At 50.6% G+C, this 15,938-nt stretch overlaps 3 protein-coding genes across 3 annotated transcripts, besides 2 other annotated features; 2 read left to right on the top strand and 1 right to left on the bottom strand.

The window, feature by feature from the left end:
- Positions 1-695: 695 nt before the first annotated feature.
- FPSE_09971 (uncharacterized protein) lies at positions 696-2,513 on the bottom strand (the record flags this gene model as incomplete). The annotated part of the gene is made up of 4 exons (XM_009263088.1): positions 696-969; positions 1,020-1,546; positions 1,600-2,433; positions 2,499-2,513. 4 exons carry the CDS (start codon positions 2,511-2,513, stop codon positions 696-698), a joined length of 1,650 nt encoding a protein of 549 aa, XP_009261363.1.
- Positions 2,514-3,146: 633 nt separating this feature from the next.
- Positions 3,147-3,177: a microsatellite.
- Positions 3,178-4,376: 1,199 nt separating this feature from the next.
- On the top strand, positions 4,377-5,263 carry FPSE_09970 (uncharacterized protein; the record flags this gene model as incomplete). Its single annotated transcript, XM_009263087.1, has 2 exons — positions 4,377-4,518; positions 4,608-5,263. The coding sequence occupies 2 exons, from the start codon at positions 4,377-4,379 to the stop codon at positions 5,261-5,263; spliced, it is 798 nt and encodes a 265-aa protein (XP_009261362.1).
- Positions 4,653-4,748: a microsatellite.
- A 6,043-nt stretch (positions 5,264-11,306) lies between the features above and the next one.
- On the top strand, positions 11,307-15,791 carry FPSE_09969 (uncharacterized protein; the record flags this gene model as incomplete). The annotated part of the gene is made up of 1 exon (XM_009263086.1): positions 11,307-15,791. The coding sequence occupies one exon, from the start codon at positions 11,307-11,309 to the stop codon at positions 15,789-15,791; it is 4,485 nt and encodes a 1,494-aa protein (XP_009261361.1).
- Positions 15,792-15,938: the final 147 nt, after the last annotated feature.

The raw sequence follows: 15,938 nt of genomic DNA, 5'->3' as shown, positions 1-15,938 counted from the left end.
CAGGGGGAGTACATTATCAGCATGATTTTGGGATTCACTTTGAAGATGTCAGGGCGGTTGGCCTTTACTGAATATAGCGGAGGGAGAGTAAAGGCATATGGCGAGGAGAGGAGCAGTGGTATATAGCGGATGACGATAGAGACACGATTCACAAACCAATATCATTCAACCAATGTGCCTTGACCAGTATCTTCTTTGCCCAACAACGTTTATGTGATGTTTGTGTGTAAATCGAAGACAGATACTCAACCCTTATTCGACTACTCTAGATTTGAGATATCAAGCCAGATCCACGACTTGGCTATGTTAACAGGGTGTTCACAGTCACACATGAGGCACTTTAAATATAATAGAAACCAGTCATTGGCTCGCCATGGTATTCCAGTCAACCAAAAACAACTCCATTCCCAACCCCGACGATGTGTGCCATATCATCGTCGTACCCTGTTTGCTAATACCTGCAACGAGAAGTGGGATATTTTAACTGTTATACAAGAACCTCCCGGCCATAGATATGCTCTTGAATGCTTTCCAAACAAAAATGGTTTCATCAACAACAAAAAAAGAAGACCACCCAGTCTATGGAGGCGTGGAGGCTGATGATCCTGAAACACGAATACAAGAAATATCAGATGTGAGCGAGCGAACATAACCCCTGTTTACCCTTGGAAAAGAAAATGCAGTGTGTCATAAGCTCATGAAACGGGGGCGATGGGCTGTGGTTTGCCGCCGTCAACGATAATTTGCAGGTCTATGCGAGAAGCTGTGTCTCCGGATTCAAGACGTTTCCAAGTCTTGATGCGGGCTTCGTTGGTATCGACCTCGAATAGGCGTACGCGACGGTGGTAGCCACCATAACCAGCGTATCCACCGAAGCCGGAGCCACCGGCGTAACACATCCACAAGGCAGGGATCTTTGTCTCTCCCTCGCCTGCTAAAGATAGGGAGCAGTAGTCGTTGCAGTGGTCACTGGAGAGTTGGTTAGCGGTTATAATAGACATGGAATCCTTCAAACTTACTGTCCTGCACTGACCATGACGATGCCCTGTTCAACGAGGGCATCGCGAAATCCAGAGTTATAGACGGGGGCAGTGACTCCTTCTTTCCATTCGCCAACACGGGGTAGTGCTGGGTCAGCATATTCTGTCAGAGGAATATGAATAAAGGCAATATCCATGTGTCGACCGGTGTATTCGTTGTGGTTCTTCTTGAGACCAGCGGCCGTCTTCTTGAACCACTCTATCTGATTGGGCTTAACCCAATCATATCCGGGAAAGTTTCGCTCATCAGGTGTGTAAGCATGGGTGTCCATAAGGTAGATGGTCAATGCAGAATGATCTGTCTTCCCACGGGCCAAGACTTCAACATAGTAGTTGCCAACGCCGTCAATGTCAGCCGGCCCGGCGGTAGAAAGAGAAAAGGGAAGGCTCTCCATGATAGCCATCTGGGCCTCACGAGACATGGTCTTTTCGTCGTCGTGGTTCCCGAAAATGGCAGCATAGGGGATCTTTCGTTCAATGAGGAGGGAGACAATCTTGAACATAGCCTAGACGATGTTAGAAATCAACACTGTGACTTGGAAAATATGATGACACTAACCGTCGGTGCGTCTGGTGCTGTGTCACCGTTGACCTGGTCGCCACTCAGTACTACCAAATCAGGCTTCTCGTCATCCAGTACCCGATTCACGAAATCGAGCGTTCTGGGATCGGCCTCGCATTTTCCACCATTGTAGGAATCGGGGACGGCTTCGCGACATGCGCCCACCCCGGTACTAAGATGCAGATCACCGATCTGCATGATCTTGTATCGTCCATCGTTGCGGATCCTCGGTGTAGGCTTCTTGGACTCTCGGACCGGGCCTCGTCGCACCGTCAGTTGGACGCAAAGAAGGTTGCCACCCGTGTTTAGTAGCAGGGGTGTTCCCGTGAGTGCATATCCGTCTCTTGCCTCGACGGCATCATCTCCGAAGAGGACATCGACATCGGTGACAGCCTGCTTTGAATCACTAGCCTTCCTCTTGGCCGAACGCTTGATCCAGATACCCGAAGAACGAGATTCCCAGGCGTCGTCTGTTTCTCCCTTGGGCTGAGGTTGGAGTCTACCGACCGAAACGTCCACCACAACTCGGTCTTCCTCGGTAAGGTCCTCCTCATGTTTGCGCATTACGTATAGGTAGGCGCTCGTAGTCCATGTCCTTCCAAGATATAAGTCCTTGTCAACTCGGTGCCATTCTTTATCGAGCTCGCAGGAAGAAAAGGGATTGACACTTGAACATGTGACTATTGTGACATCGGTGACGATAAGTCCGGGGTGGTGGGATGGCATGTAGCCATGAATCGAATTGGGGAGGACACGATAATTGCGGTCGAGGAAAGCGATGACGAGGAAGGTAAAAAGGGCAGCGCCAGCGAGCTGGGCAGCTGTTCGGACCTGATAACAGGAGCATGGTCAGTCAAACAGGCCCTGGTAAAGAGCCAAAGGACGGAGGGACGTACAATTCGCCGAGTCATGATGTAAGGATTGGTGAAGTATGGAGGTCAACTCCTCGGCAAGAATCGCTCAGAAGAAAAGTAACTATAAAATGCGAAACACTTTAAGTAGAGATAGCCAGGTACTGGCTGTTGGAGTGGGCATTCGGTAGCTGAAGGGCAGGCTGAACTTTTCGCATCTTCCAAGGGGTCGGTCGAATGCTATTGCATGATATGGAGAGGCCAAGTCGAGAGGAGAGTAGCGATGACGGAACGGATGTGCCCGAGTGTTCCGATCGAGTTTAAGAAGTCTAGACGGTCAAGAGGGATTGTGTACAGGATCTGTATTTCGCAATATGTTGATGTTAATGTCGATAAGAGTCGCAGCGATCGACGACCCGTGGGGACGGGAAGAGGGGGCACGGGACGAGGCAAGATCAACTCGAGTTAAGGTTGGTTGGTGAAGTACAGTTCAATTTAGAGGAAGAAAAGTGTCGAGCTACTCCTGTACTTGTACCGTAAAAAAAGAAATACGGTTACCGAGATGAAAGACTTTGACTTGACTGGATTAAAACAGGAGAAAGAGGAGGAACCCCCTCAACTTGGTGACCGTAAAAAATAGTGCCAAGGCCAAGAAATCATTTCAAGTGATACTGTAATACGTTTTGTCTCCTGCTTCTCTTCTCCTTCTCCTTGTCCTTCCCCTGGTGAACCATGGTAAAGAAAAAAGGGTACCTGGTGTGGAGCAACTGGGCTGGGATAGGCAGTATAATAGAGGTCAGGTTGGCCTTTTTTAACCTCTAAACACCCGCAATCCGGGGAATTAACTCAGGTACCTTGCCTTAAACTTGGACCTATACTACTGCTAACCAACGGTTCTTTTTACTACGCCGAGCAACCCGCTTATTGAACTGCTCCTGCTCCTGCACCTCGGACCTAGACGTCCGAGAACTCCATCTGTACGATTCTCGCACAAGCACAAAACGAGGTTGCTCAGCTGTACAGGCCATTCTGGGGTTACATTGATATATGCACTTTAGCTGCGGCCACGTGAGGCCCTCGACAATGGTCCTGCAACTTGCCAGGCAGAATCATGTGGTCATGCTGTGCTTGAATCAGAGAAAAGATGACTGCTAGCCAGTGAAGGAATGGTGCATCGGACTACGGGATGCACAGTTTCGCGGGGATCGGACATCGGACGGCAACGTGCTTGCGTCCTTGCCGTACTAAGCCTGTCTGTATTGTGATTCAGTGCAAGTGCGGACAGAGCCTTGAGCCCTAAACATTCCAAGTTTGACTAATATTCATCGTAAGTTGAATGGAAAGTCTCTTCGGTCGCTGGTTAATTCCAAAAGATACACACCTAGAGGCCTCCTAATTCAACTGCTTTAAACATGCCTGGGAACAATAGGCCATTGGAAGGTTGCACTGGATGAGGCCCTCCAAAACGGCTACTGTAGGTACGCATGGAGCCTACCTACAGCGGGACAAAGAGCTCTGCCTTCCATCTGCTAAGCTCCCTACAGGTACTAGCCTCATTTTTGAGCTTGAGTGGTCTGTGCACCGCCATCTCCCTGCGAACACAAAGGAATTTACGAGACGGAGATGACAATAAGATAGAGCATGCCATAGGGATATTATTCATACTACATTGTCCACAATTTAATGTCAACTTGGAACCAAACAAAGAACAGGAGCGGCCCACTAAAATCTCGAATTCATACACCAAGCGTCATCCCCAACCGCGTACCAGAGCTGAGCTTCCATTCTCCATCAATCCATTATCTTCCGAGCTCTCCATCCCACGCGCATCAATATCGCCATTGAATCACTATCCGCAATCTAGATCGCATTTCCATTTCGAATTCACTAAACGCTCTTTCAACTCCTCTTCAATTTCACATCATGGCTGAATACTCCACGCTTAAGGTGCCTGAGCTCAAAAAGCTGTTGGCGGAGAAGAGCCTTTCTCAGACTGGAAACAAGGCCGATCTCATCGCTAGACTCCAGGAGAACGACAAGCAGTCCGAGACAGAGGCGAAGCCTGGTACGTCCACCGAACCCTAGATTCGCTCCCAATTCCTCGCGCGCAAAGTTCGTCGCATAAAAAACACCAGCTAATTGTGTCCTTTTCAGTCGAGAACAAAGAAGACGAGATCAGCTACAGTGATGACGAGGCTCCCGCTGCACCTGCCGCTGCCGCTGCCGCTGCCGCTGCCGCCCCAGTTACTTCGGCACCCGTTGCCGATGCCCCTGCTGCCGAGGCCGCTCCTGCCGAACCCACGAATGCTGAGGAGCCTGCTGCGGTAGAAGCACCTGCTGAGACAGAAGAGGCGCCTGCTGAGCCTGAAAAGTCTTACGCCATGGGATTGTCATCCACTGCTGCCGATGATGAGGCCAAGAAGCGTGCTGAACGTGCTAAGCGATTCGGCATTGAGGAGGACGAAGACGCGATCAAGCGCGCTGATCGTGCGAAGAGATTCGGTCTCGACGAGAAGGAGCTGGCTACTACCCTGGACTCTGCTCTTCCTGAGCGCTCTCGAAAGCGAGGCCGAGACCGCAACACCGAGACTGAAGGGAGCCGACCGGAAAAGCGACAGAGCATGGACAGACGAAATGGTCCTGGCGGTCGACAACGTAGAGGCCGTGGTGGTCGCGACAATGGTCGCGACCGCGGTGCCCGAAAGGAGGGCGCTCAAAAGGAGGGTGCTGCGACCCGAAGTGGTATCCTTAATGACCCAACTGAGAAAGCCAAGGCGGAGAAACGCGCAGCCAGGTTCGCCGGGAACTGATCAATTGGACAACACCGGTGCCGAAGCAAGGCAGAACCGACTTGACTTGCATGAATGAAGCTTCTAGTTGTACAACAATTTTGCTTTTCTTTTCCAAGCGCAGATTATCAAGGATACTAAATGAATAAAGAGGAAATCGGCGTTTTTGGTCCGCTCAACTTCACCTCCCATCGCTTACAGGCCTCTGGGTCTGGAACACCTGGTTTCTGAGCCCACTGAACACAATGTTGTCGCGAATCAGTCCATGGTTTACGAGATGCTATCTCCTGTATCCTGAACTGAAGCGACGGGTTCTGTGTTAGCTCATGGATTGTCGAGTGGTTTATAATCAGCTTCAACCAGAACATTGCAGTGGATTCTGGGTAATGGTCTGCCGCTTGAGAAGGGTTCTTAAGTCCATGGATCTTCTTTTGGGTAGGTAAAGGACACTTTGATAGGTATCGCACACGACACAAATACCCCACCAGCCCGAGATATGTCGGTTCAGTAAAATAATAAGTCAATACACTAGTTACCACGCATTTTCTCCTATCATTACGATGTCTGGACACGGTGGCCCTGTACTTGTACTGGGATCATCCTTTGAGGTCGGAATGATTCGCACGATCCGAATGGTTATCATCCAAACTAAGCATTAGCAAGTCTCCGAGATCCTGTATTCCCATCAGTACTATGGAGATCAATGGGCGTAACCCCTTTCATATTAGCTCCTGGGGTGACGGCTTTTCGGATATGAACCGAAGATAGAGAGTTGGGGCCAAGCTGATTTGAAGCTTCACATGCACATCCACTACTGCTCAACACCATGACCTTGGCAAGGCCCACCAAGGATACGGCGGGATTGAGCTTCCAGGACGGGGAAGCCTCCTTTCAGCTCTAGCTCCCGCGATAGTTGTGCGCCGTTGCACGACTCCCGGGGCCGCGGTGTTGGTCTTGCGATGCCCCTATTTCCAGGCGACTGGAGTGTCAATGCTACGGATGTGATGGGAGGTGAACTGTGTTGTTCACAGAGGCCTCAACAGAAACTCTGACCACAAGGAAGAGTGAAAATTTTCATGCTCCTGTAGACATCGGTGGGAATTTTAACATTCAGCTGCACTAAGAGCTCATGGCTGGCGATGTAAGCAACAGAACAGGAAAGATGGTTCAGTAGTTTTCATAGCTCAACCCTATATTGACCGGTAAGCTTTTTGCGTTATATATTTACGAATCACCCGAGGTTTTGAGCATCGGTCCTGTTGGGATCGAAGATCTATACAAGCGCCAGCGATTTGTGCATGTTTCCAGCCATTGAGCAGATCGACATGAATGACAACGCCAGGGGAAGGGGTAGCAGGCATTGATCGTTAGAATCGTGTCTGATTCATTGATCGGAACAAGGAAGCACATGATGAATAGCTCGAAGACATCTGGAACCAACGAGAAACATAAACTCGCGGCTGCGTTAATCTCGCAATCCTTAATGGGCTCGTAGTGTGTTGAAGGACGCAAGCCACTATCTCCGTTCTCAGACGACTTTTGCTGTCTACCGAATAGTGCTAGACAAACGTGCCATGACTCCCACGGCTTAATGGCCAACGAGGTCCTGTAAAAAGGACAATTTAATGAGCGGAGGGGGGGGTCCAACTCTATAAGAGCGAGATAATACTACAATGACCAACAACGTGATCCTCTGGCTGTCATGTTTCCCCAACGCTTAGCTTCAAGACGAGTCTCAGACAGTAGACCAATGGCAATAGCGAAACCCCTGCGCACTTGATAAGGCAACCCTTGTCGCCGAGCCGTCTGGCGGCTATGGTTGGCAGAGAGGCGGCTAAGGCAATTGGGACTCCAGCTTGTCTCCAGTTTCTGTTGGACGATTCAGAGCCTTTCAAGCCTTTCCCTTTTCTTTCATGGTCGGTGGGTGTGTCCACCTCGAAGCGAAATAATGCAATGGCTTTCCCATCTAACAGGCAGGGCTGGGACATATTTGCAGGTTTGATGAGTTGTCAATGAGGCAAACTGCACAGGTTCTGCGTCTGCATTTGCATTCGCATTCGGCGGTTCTCGCCATTCACCGCTGCCTGAGGTAGAGAGTACTTTGATGTCGAATTCGAGGTACTTGACATGGGTAAACCTCAAATTCAAGCATCAAGTCGTGTCCCATTGGCTCGGTCGACTGACAAGCCACACTGACAGGGATGAGAGCTCTCGTCGTCTGCCGGAGTGGCCAGCCACGAGCCATCTGCCACGTCAGTTGAAGCCCGGGAAGCAGGGACGCCAGGGAATACCTGTGGCGGTCATGATACTGTTTGCTGGGTTTTCTTGCCTGTGGCGGAGTTGGTCTACTACTGCTGCATCTTGTGCATGATGGGATGCCTCTCTGATAATCCACTTTTGGCGATATGTTCCTCATCGTGCAGCAAGATCTAAGACTGATCCAGGAACGAACGACATTTTGCAAGTTATTTCGAGATTTCCCGATAGTCGACGTCAAGACGCGTTTGCCGCCTTGCCAGCGCATTCGCCTTGCCACGCCAAAGAGCTGTGAATTCTATTCTCAGCTTAGGTCTGGTCTGGTCTAGTCTAGTTGTACACACCGATCTATCTATCTGGGCTGGACCCAACTCAGCGGTTCAGTCCAAAACTCACACCGAACGTTTGGGACGGTGACCTCGTGAGGGATGGTGATCTGCTACCGCCGATATGGAATGCTACAGGTAGAAAGAATGCCTTGTATGTCTTGGAATGACGTCGCCACGACTGCCGACCGTTTTATTTGGACTTGCTTCTTTGGCCCCGTGAGCGTTTTTGACGCTCAAACGCTCAATGTCGACCCGTCACGGGGACTAACATCGGATGGCGGTGAACTTGAGAGTTGGCCAATACGTAAATTCAAGAATTAAGAGAATTCTTGGCTTGGACTTTTGAGATCCGCTTGACTTGGTACACAGAGTTTTTTCCTTTCTTTTTTCGGAAATATTGGAAAAAATCGTACGTGAGCTCCCTCTTTGATCAACGTGTTTGCCGAAATATAGTGAATCCTTGTCAATAATTCTACGACATGGGGTTTGAACTGCTGCCGAGGATCAGCGAACAGGTTGAGGGGTCAATCGTTCATAGTCTTTTTTTTTACTTTGTTTTCTATCTGCTGCAGGAGCAAGAGTCAGTGTCCATGTCCTTGTCTATGTCCTTGTCCCTATCATGGAGTTTAATCTGACGAGCTGTGGAGTGAAACGAGTGCATCTCCATCATTGGTAGAAAGTCCTTGACCGAGGACCAATGGAATCATGGAGTCGTTTAACCACGGCGACTGCCAGGCGCTTTGCGTATGAGATTTCAACGAATGGGAGCGAGGGTGAGAGATCAAAGTCCCTCCATTGTCCGCGGGAACAAGCAAATTCTCTATCATGACACACATGGCTGAACGTTGAACCTGTTTTCCGTCTACCTACAGACTGCCTGAATGCTCACCGACATGTTGGATGTCATGAGCAGAGCCTTCAAACTACCGTGAAAAGCCCATTATTCCCGCGTCTATCTAAACGCCGCTCGGCACCAGCGATGGTTAGGGTACGGTAATGATGCTATTCTTATCCTGCCTGTGACTAGAGTGCGCAAGTTGGACAGTAATATGGGCCATGGGCCTGCGGTTTGGCTGCAGATGCAACTGCAACTGCAACTGCAACTCATGCAGCTGGTCTGGGGCTGGAGGGTATGGGTATGGACATGGGCATATTTCGCCCCAGGATCTTCACCCCTGCCCTAGTCCCTAGTCCTAGTCGACGGAGGGCCGAAGAGACGGGTGCACGGTTGTGTGACTTGATTCGAGCTCATCTTATTCTTGTCATCTTGCGAAATGTCGAAACACCAAATACAATTCGAGATAGCTACACTGCACTACAGTTAGATCATCATCCTTCAGAGGATTCATCCGTTAGAGTTAGACTTTCCCCCATGCGGGGCAAGTTATCCAACGGACTCGCCCGTTAAATCGCTAGTCCAGGTCCCAACGGCCCTTACTTGTAAGGTCCAAAATGTCAACATGCAGTCGATGAAACTCAACAGTTGAGGGCCACTCATGACTGGATCCGAGGATCTATGCATGTGAATCTAACAAAGTAACGGCCATCAGTCGTGATGAACCTACTCGACGAAAGCACATTTCTCGTGTGCCTGGCGTTTCTTGCTGCTGACGCCCATGATAACAAAAACTGATTTTAAAAAGTGAGGCTAGAATTGGGGGCAAGACATTGAGAGACATGCAGGTTAGATCGGCCTGTGAGAGTGTGCCAAAGTGAGACATTTGATATGCATGTCTTAGACATGCAGATGCTTCGCAACGACGTCGCATATTGTGCTGAAGAAGAAGAGAAAAAGGAAGAAGCGCCGAAACTATCACAGTGATGTCTGTTTATTGTTTCACACGCACACACACCCTCACTCACTGTCGTTGATGGTTGTGTGAGGACGGCTTTTACACTTCGGCTCCGGAGAGATGGAATAGATGTGTCGTTGACAGGAAGAAAGATGAGTCGTCAGCGAGAAAAGATTATGTGTCAGTTGCGTAGACTATTTGCCTGCCCCGTCACCCCCTCCTCAACTATCTTGTTCAAGTTGGTTGCGTCTGCTTTTGGTGTTCAACACCCACAGATCCCCAGTATGCCCCTGCACCCGCATCAGTTTTTGGTCAGGCTTTTTTGCTATTTTGATGAGGTATTGGATCTTATTCGATACCAAGTTTCTTACTGTTGGTTTTTTTTTTCGTATTTCCGTTTTGGGTTGTTATTGTTTCTTGTTTCTTACCAACAGAATATATACCTAGTCCATCCATCCATCATCCATCACCTCCTGAGAGTGAAGCTATCGAGACTCGAGATTGGATATAGTATCGGCCCATCCCTTTCAGGACCGCTCCGCTACTAACGGTGCAGATAGTCCAGCCCATTCCCGAGTGTCCAGTCACCGTGATATGTCTGTATTTGATGATGAGTGTTTTGAGTAGTACCCACTCATCCCAAGGGTCCGTACAAAAGTGACCAGGATTCGCAGTGCAAATCGCTGCTGGGATGTGATGCCCAATCACCTCGTAGAAAAGGCATGAGACCTTTTCTACTGGACGGTATCGACATGCACCCCGAAGGAGGAACGCGGCGCAGTTGAAGTGTATAGGCTCCGCTCTGGCTACCTATTTCCTGACTGACCAAACGGATGACTCACCTTGATAGGTTGTCGGTTAGTACAGAGTAAAGAGGAGGGCTTTTTTCCCTACTGCACTCCACCTCAACCGAAGCCAAAGAAAGTCGCTACAATACGCGATGCCATGCCATCAATTGCCAGACCTTGACCAGGGACAGACAGGGCTATGCCTGCAGCACACACACATCGCTCTAAACCAGGGGTCGACAGCAACAAGCAAGGATCATCTCTGCAAAAAAAAGAATACGCCACAGTCACCTCCCAATGTACCCTCACCCTCCTCTTCAGGTACTCATGTACCGAATGTCATTGTCCACTCATGATCATGACCACCCCCAGGAAGACTCTCGCCCATTTTCATTGCCTAAATACTACATAGAGTAATATGCTCCCGTTCTCCGTCTCGGCCCTCCCCGCTATTACCTATTACTCTATTCTTTTTTCTATATTCATTCTCTTGTTGCCACTGATTATCTTGGGATCATTCTTCTCTTTTGTCTCTCTTGTCTTAATCAACACTACTACCTCCACTTACACTCCAACCTGCTGAGGCACGCTACTACTATCACATCAACCGAAGCGCCTGCTCTCACGACTACGAGGTTTAAACGCGGCTTTATCCCACTCTTCACACCATCACCGTCGAACTAGACCTCTTCTAGCTGATTATCTATCCACACCATCACAGTGAAAGGAAAGCCAATTCCCCTCCACACTAATAACATAACGACGACCTCGACTGCTCGCTTTGCTCGCTCTGCTTTTTCCGATTAACGGTCCTCGACTCTCTCTCATATACAACTCCCCTTCGTCCTCGGTGAAATATGGTAACAGTTACACGGACTCGATCTTAAAAGGTTGGAAGATGGAATCTCACAGATTGGGGTCTGGTCTGCCAGCCAGGCCCTCGGAACCATCTCGCATCAGACGGCCTGGTCTTGGATTTGGGCACGGATATGGATATGGATCTGAATCAGGACCTTCTTCATCAAATGTTCCAAAGTCACTCAACAGACCAGCAAAGAGGGAAGATGTTCCACGATCATTGCCCAAGCCCTCTTCCATCTCTCGTCCAACACCAACTACCAGGGCAACTCAACCTCAACCTACCACTACTTCTTCTACCACTACTCGAAGACCTTCTCTTCCTCAGCCCATTTCACGACCTAGCATTAGTCACCAAGCACAGTCGTGGGGGTCTTCATCTACTTCAGCATCCGCCCGATCAGCTGCTAACCAACATGGAGCTTCCGGATCATCCTCATCAACACAATCCATTGACAACACAAGACCCAACCCAAATGGCTTGCGAAGGAAGAAGCCATCACTTTCTGGTGACAGCAACACTACCCGCAACGGTTCTTCCCGAACGGATTCTTCCTCTTCTTCAGCCCAGCACAAACGACACGGCTCCGTTGAGCCTGTGTTTGGCTTCCACTTGGACAGAGAACTTACCTGCAGCCCCGCTGAGATTCAAATTGCTGAAGTTGTTGATGTAAAGAAACATTCCAGGTCACCAGTCATCTACCCTGAACTGGACCGTTATCGAAACATTCGACGGCCCTCGGATGGCTCAGATAACCGAATCGAGGTCCCATTTCGCTTAGCCACACACGACCTGCCGCCCCCAACTCCAGCCAGCCTATTATTCTCTGGGACTAGTGGAAGCCCGTCTACAAGGTTCTCCGAGTCACCTGGACCGGGGCCTTATAGTCGCGACACCACGCCAACTTCAATTGCATCCCAATCGCCTTGTCTGCTCGCACCTGTTCGCAGTAATCAGAATAAGGGTCGGCTTCAAAGCCCTGTTCTCTTGAACAGACCTCCTGTCACCCGAAGGACAACTGGAAATGAAGTCGAGGCTATTCCTATCGACCCTCATGGCCTAGCAGCCGTGAGGGAGTCTCTTACTTCTTCGTCATCCAACTCAACTGTTCGAGAAGCCACCATCATCAAGAAGAAGACCAAGAACCTGCCTCCACCGCCCCCAAGCCCTCCACCACGCAAGTCTTCACAGTACTTCCGGGAAGATACTTCGTCACCGAAGTCGGTACGCAAGGTGTCAAGGCCTGTTTTGCGATCACCTTCTCCTGAGAGAAATGCCGATACCTCGGCCTCACCAAGATCCAATCCCCCTTCACGACCCAGCAGAGATGGCACTCCCGACATGCACTCCCAGTTGTTCAATCCAGTGCCAATCATTCACAGCAACCTTTCTACCCAGTCTCTCCCAACCGAGCGACGAGGAAGTGAGTCTGCTGTCGCCGGAGCTCTTGCACCACCCAAGCCCCAGTACACCCATTCGGGTAGGACGGCGTCGACTTCTCAGCTTCCCATCAAAGGTGAGGTATACGCTCAACCCGCAGCAAAGCCTGCCGCCGAGTTAAAGAAGGGAAAGGGCGTTGAGCCACCTCGAATGACACGCACACCGAGCCCACACGTGTCTAGCTCCTCTTTCTCACGATTCTTTGGTCGCCGAAAGAATTCCAGCACAGTACAACCTGAGAAGCCCGAGAAGGAGAAGAAGCTTATTCGCAAGGGCCCCGCGGCTGGCACTGGCCACGAAGGTTATGGACGACTCGGCGCGGCCAAGAGACGCAGTGGCAGTGTCAGCAACGTGACTCGCAACCAGGCGTCGCAAGAACCCCGTTCTAGCAATGATTCCTTTCTGTCAGACCGTATGAACCCAGTGGTCATCGCTGGAGGTGAGGTTATCGAGAACCGAAACGCCAGCTCTGAAATCTCCCGAAATGGAAGTTCCCAGAGTTTGGCACATGATGATGCAAGGCTGGGTAGTTCTCAGTTGCCGGCCTCTCACCAGAAGCCCCGAAACACTCTCTGGCCCTCGCCCATGTCACGTCCTGCCCATCCTGCTTTTGGAGCTCGTCGACCCTCTGAGAGCAGTGACTCCGAAGGTCCTGCGATGAAGTCAACACTTGCTTTCCGACGGTCGGTTCAGCGTTTGCGCGCCTCCCCCGACGACCCTCTCAAGTTGCCTCAGCCTATCAACACTTCCGGCTATGCATCTTCACCCATGACTAGTTTCGACACTAGCATCATGTCTGATGATTCTCACTTTGAACTGCAACGGGAGATTTCATATGAGGTGAAGTCGCATCCTGCGCCAAAGAAACTTGTCAAGAGGCCTCGCTCGCCTCGCAAGTGGAACCTGTTTGGCAGATCATCGCAAAGCCAGCAGAACAAGCAGGGTGAGCAAGTTTCTGCTACTGTCAAAGTGGTTGAGAAGAAGCCCTTGGCCTTCTACGCCATGATGGACTCATCGGAACAGGAAGACAGTGAGCCGATGGACATTCAGGATGTCCTGAGGGCTGCTGAGGTCTATTCCAAATCGCCCAGTGTTGGTAACACTCCTGAGCTGCCCCAAGGTACACCAGAGATGCGATCGTCAAGCGACTCTCTGGCACGACCTGCAGCTCCTGTGCTATCCTCAAGAAGGGCGAGCGCTGAGATCAGGGCCAAGACCTGGGTCCCTGTTATTCAGCATGGCGCGGCGCCAAAGAAGCTTACTCTCCAGCCTAGTGCACAGCCAACCGTGCCAACTATCACTACTGGTCGTCGAAGCAGACTTCCTCAAGTTGGAAGGATTCCCAAGGTTGTAAGCAATCGTCCTGAGCATGAACATGTATCTCCTATGAGCTTCTCCCGACCATTCAGAGCTAGCATGCACTTGGTTCCTGAGAACCTTGTTGTCTATGATCCAGATTCGGTTGCCAAGGGTCCTTCTCCTTCTCGACCCTCCACTCCTGTTCCAGAACTCACCACCGACGGTTCAACAGCGGGAAGCACCAACAACCCTTCCTCTCGGGACTCTATTCCTCCTGAACTGAACCGAGTGGAGAAGGAGTTCTTGGCCTTCTCACCCCGCAAGGACTCTGAGAGCACCATTGGCACATCCAGCTCGAGCTGTTCTGGTATTCTCGCATTCTCCGGCTCCACAGCTGTCATCCCACAACCCCATGATCCACCTGTAGAAGACGAGGTGTGGGATGAGTACGATGATCTTCTTGAGGACGACGTCTCCAAGCCACTTCCTTCAGCAACGTCCTCAAGAGGTACGCCATTCCATCTTGAGACTTACGAGACGAAGCTAGCTAGCAAGGAGAAGCCTCTGGAGTCGCCGACAATCACCTTTGACAAGAAGGCGATTCGTCAATCCAAGGCAACGACCATCTCTAGCACCTGCAGCGCTGATATGACTGAACGCCTGAGAGCGGCTTTCCAGCCGCACCCAAGCCCAACTACTCCCTTCCCTGCTGTAGACCTTGTCCCAAGCAACGGAGACAAAGACGCTGAAGCGGCTACAGCTGTTGAGATGTCGCGACAAAGCAGTCGATCGTCTCGCAAGACAAGGCGATCTGATGCAAGCTCCTCTTCAGAAGATGGATCTCCACTTGCACAGGTCAACCTCAGAGTAGGATCAATGACGGTAAGCAAGTGGCTGACCTTTGGCCATGTCCTCTTCAGCGATGTTCGTCACGAACTTGTTCCCGTTGAAGGTTCGCTGAAGCGACACTCCATCTTGGTCATTGACGGCCTTGGTAACGATGATTGGTCTTTCTACGCTGCCGAAACATATCCAGCTGCTACCTTCTTCAATCTGTCTCCTCGCGCCCCTCTCCCTGAAGACTTGAAGAGTGCCTCGTCAAGCTTCCCACTCAGTCCCCCAAACCACCACCAGATCCAGTACAACTCTCATCTCGACAAGTTCCCTTTTGCCCCTCAGAGCTTCACTGCTGTTGTGTACCGATTCCCCGTCGCAGCACCCGAAGCTTACTACCGCAGCATCCTCACGGAAGCTCGCCGCGTGTTGAAGCCTGGCGGTTTCATCGAGTTGTCCATTCTCGATGTTGACCTCAACAACATGGGCAACCGAGGTCGACGAACTGTTCGCCATCTCAAGGAGAGAATCAATGAGAAGACTCCGGATACTAGCCTTGGGTCCACCGCAGATCTCATTGTACGCCTGCTTGGCAAGGTTGGTTTCACCACAATCAAGGCAGCGCGCGTGGGCGTGCCTGTTGCAAGCACCGCCACTCGCTCGAACGGCAAGGCAGACAAGGGAAAAAGCAAGGCCGCTGCCGACCAGCCAAGTCTGTCCGAGATGATGAGCGACAACAGCCCCTTGGCCGACGAGGGTATCACCAAGATGGTCAGCCGCGTTGGTCGATGGTGGTACACTCGATGCTACGAGAACGCAGCAGAAAACACTTCTGGGAAGAGCATCTGGAGCGACAAGTCTCTGCTCTCTGAGTCTGAAGAGCTTGGTACAAGCCTCAAGCTCATGGTTTGTTGCGCACGAGCTCCTCTCGAGCGCATCACCAGTGTCTAAACACATATTTCTTTTTCTTCCCCCTCTACTTTTTTCCTTGGTCACAAAATTGCGCAACATACCCAAGTATAATTGGAAAGCATTAAAGGTTGGAAGATTCCATGCGGCGCAAGCCCATTCATTACCTCAAAAAAAGAGGCCATACGA

The sequence above is a fragment of the Fusarium pseudograminearum genome, chromosome 1, assembly GCF_000303195.2.
Source record: "Fusarium pseudograminearum CS3096 chromosome 1, whole genome shotgun sequence".
Lineage (NCBI taxonomy): Eukaryota > Fungi > Ascomycota > Sordariomycetes > Hypocreales > Nectriaceae > Fusarium > Fusarium pseudograminearum.
Note: the sequence above shows the minus strand (reverse complement) of the source record. Positions and strands in the feature narration are given on the sequence as shown.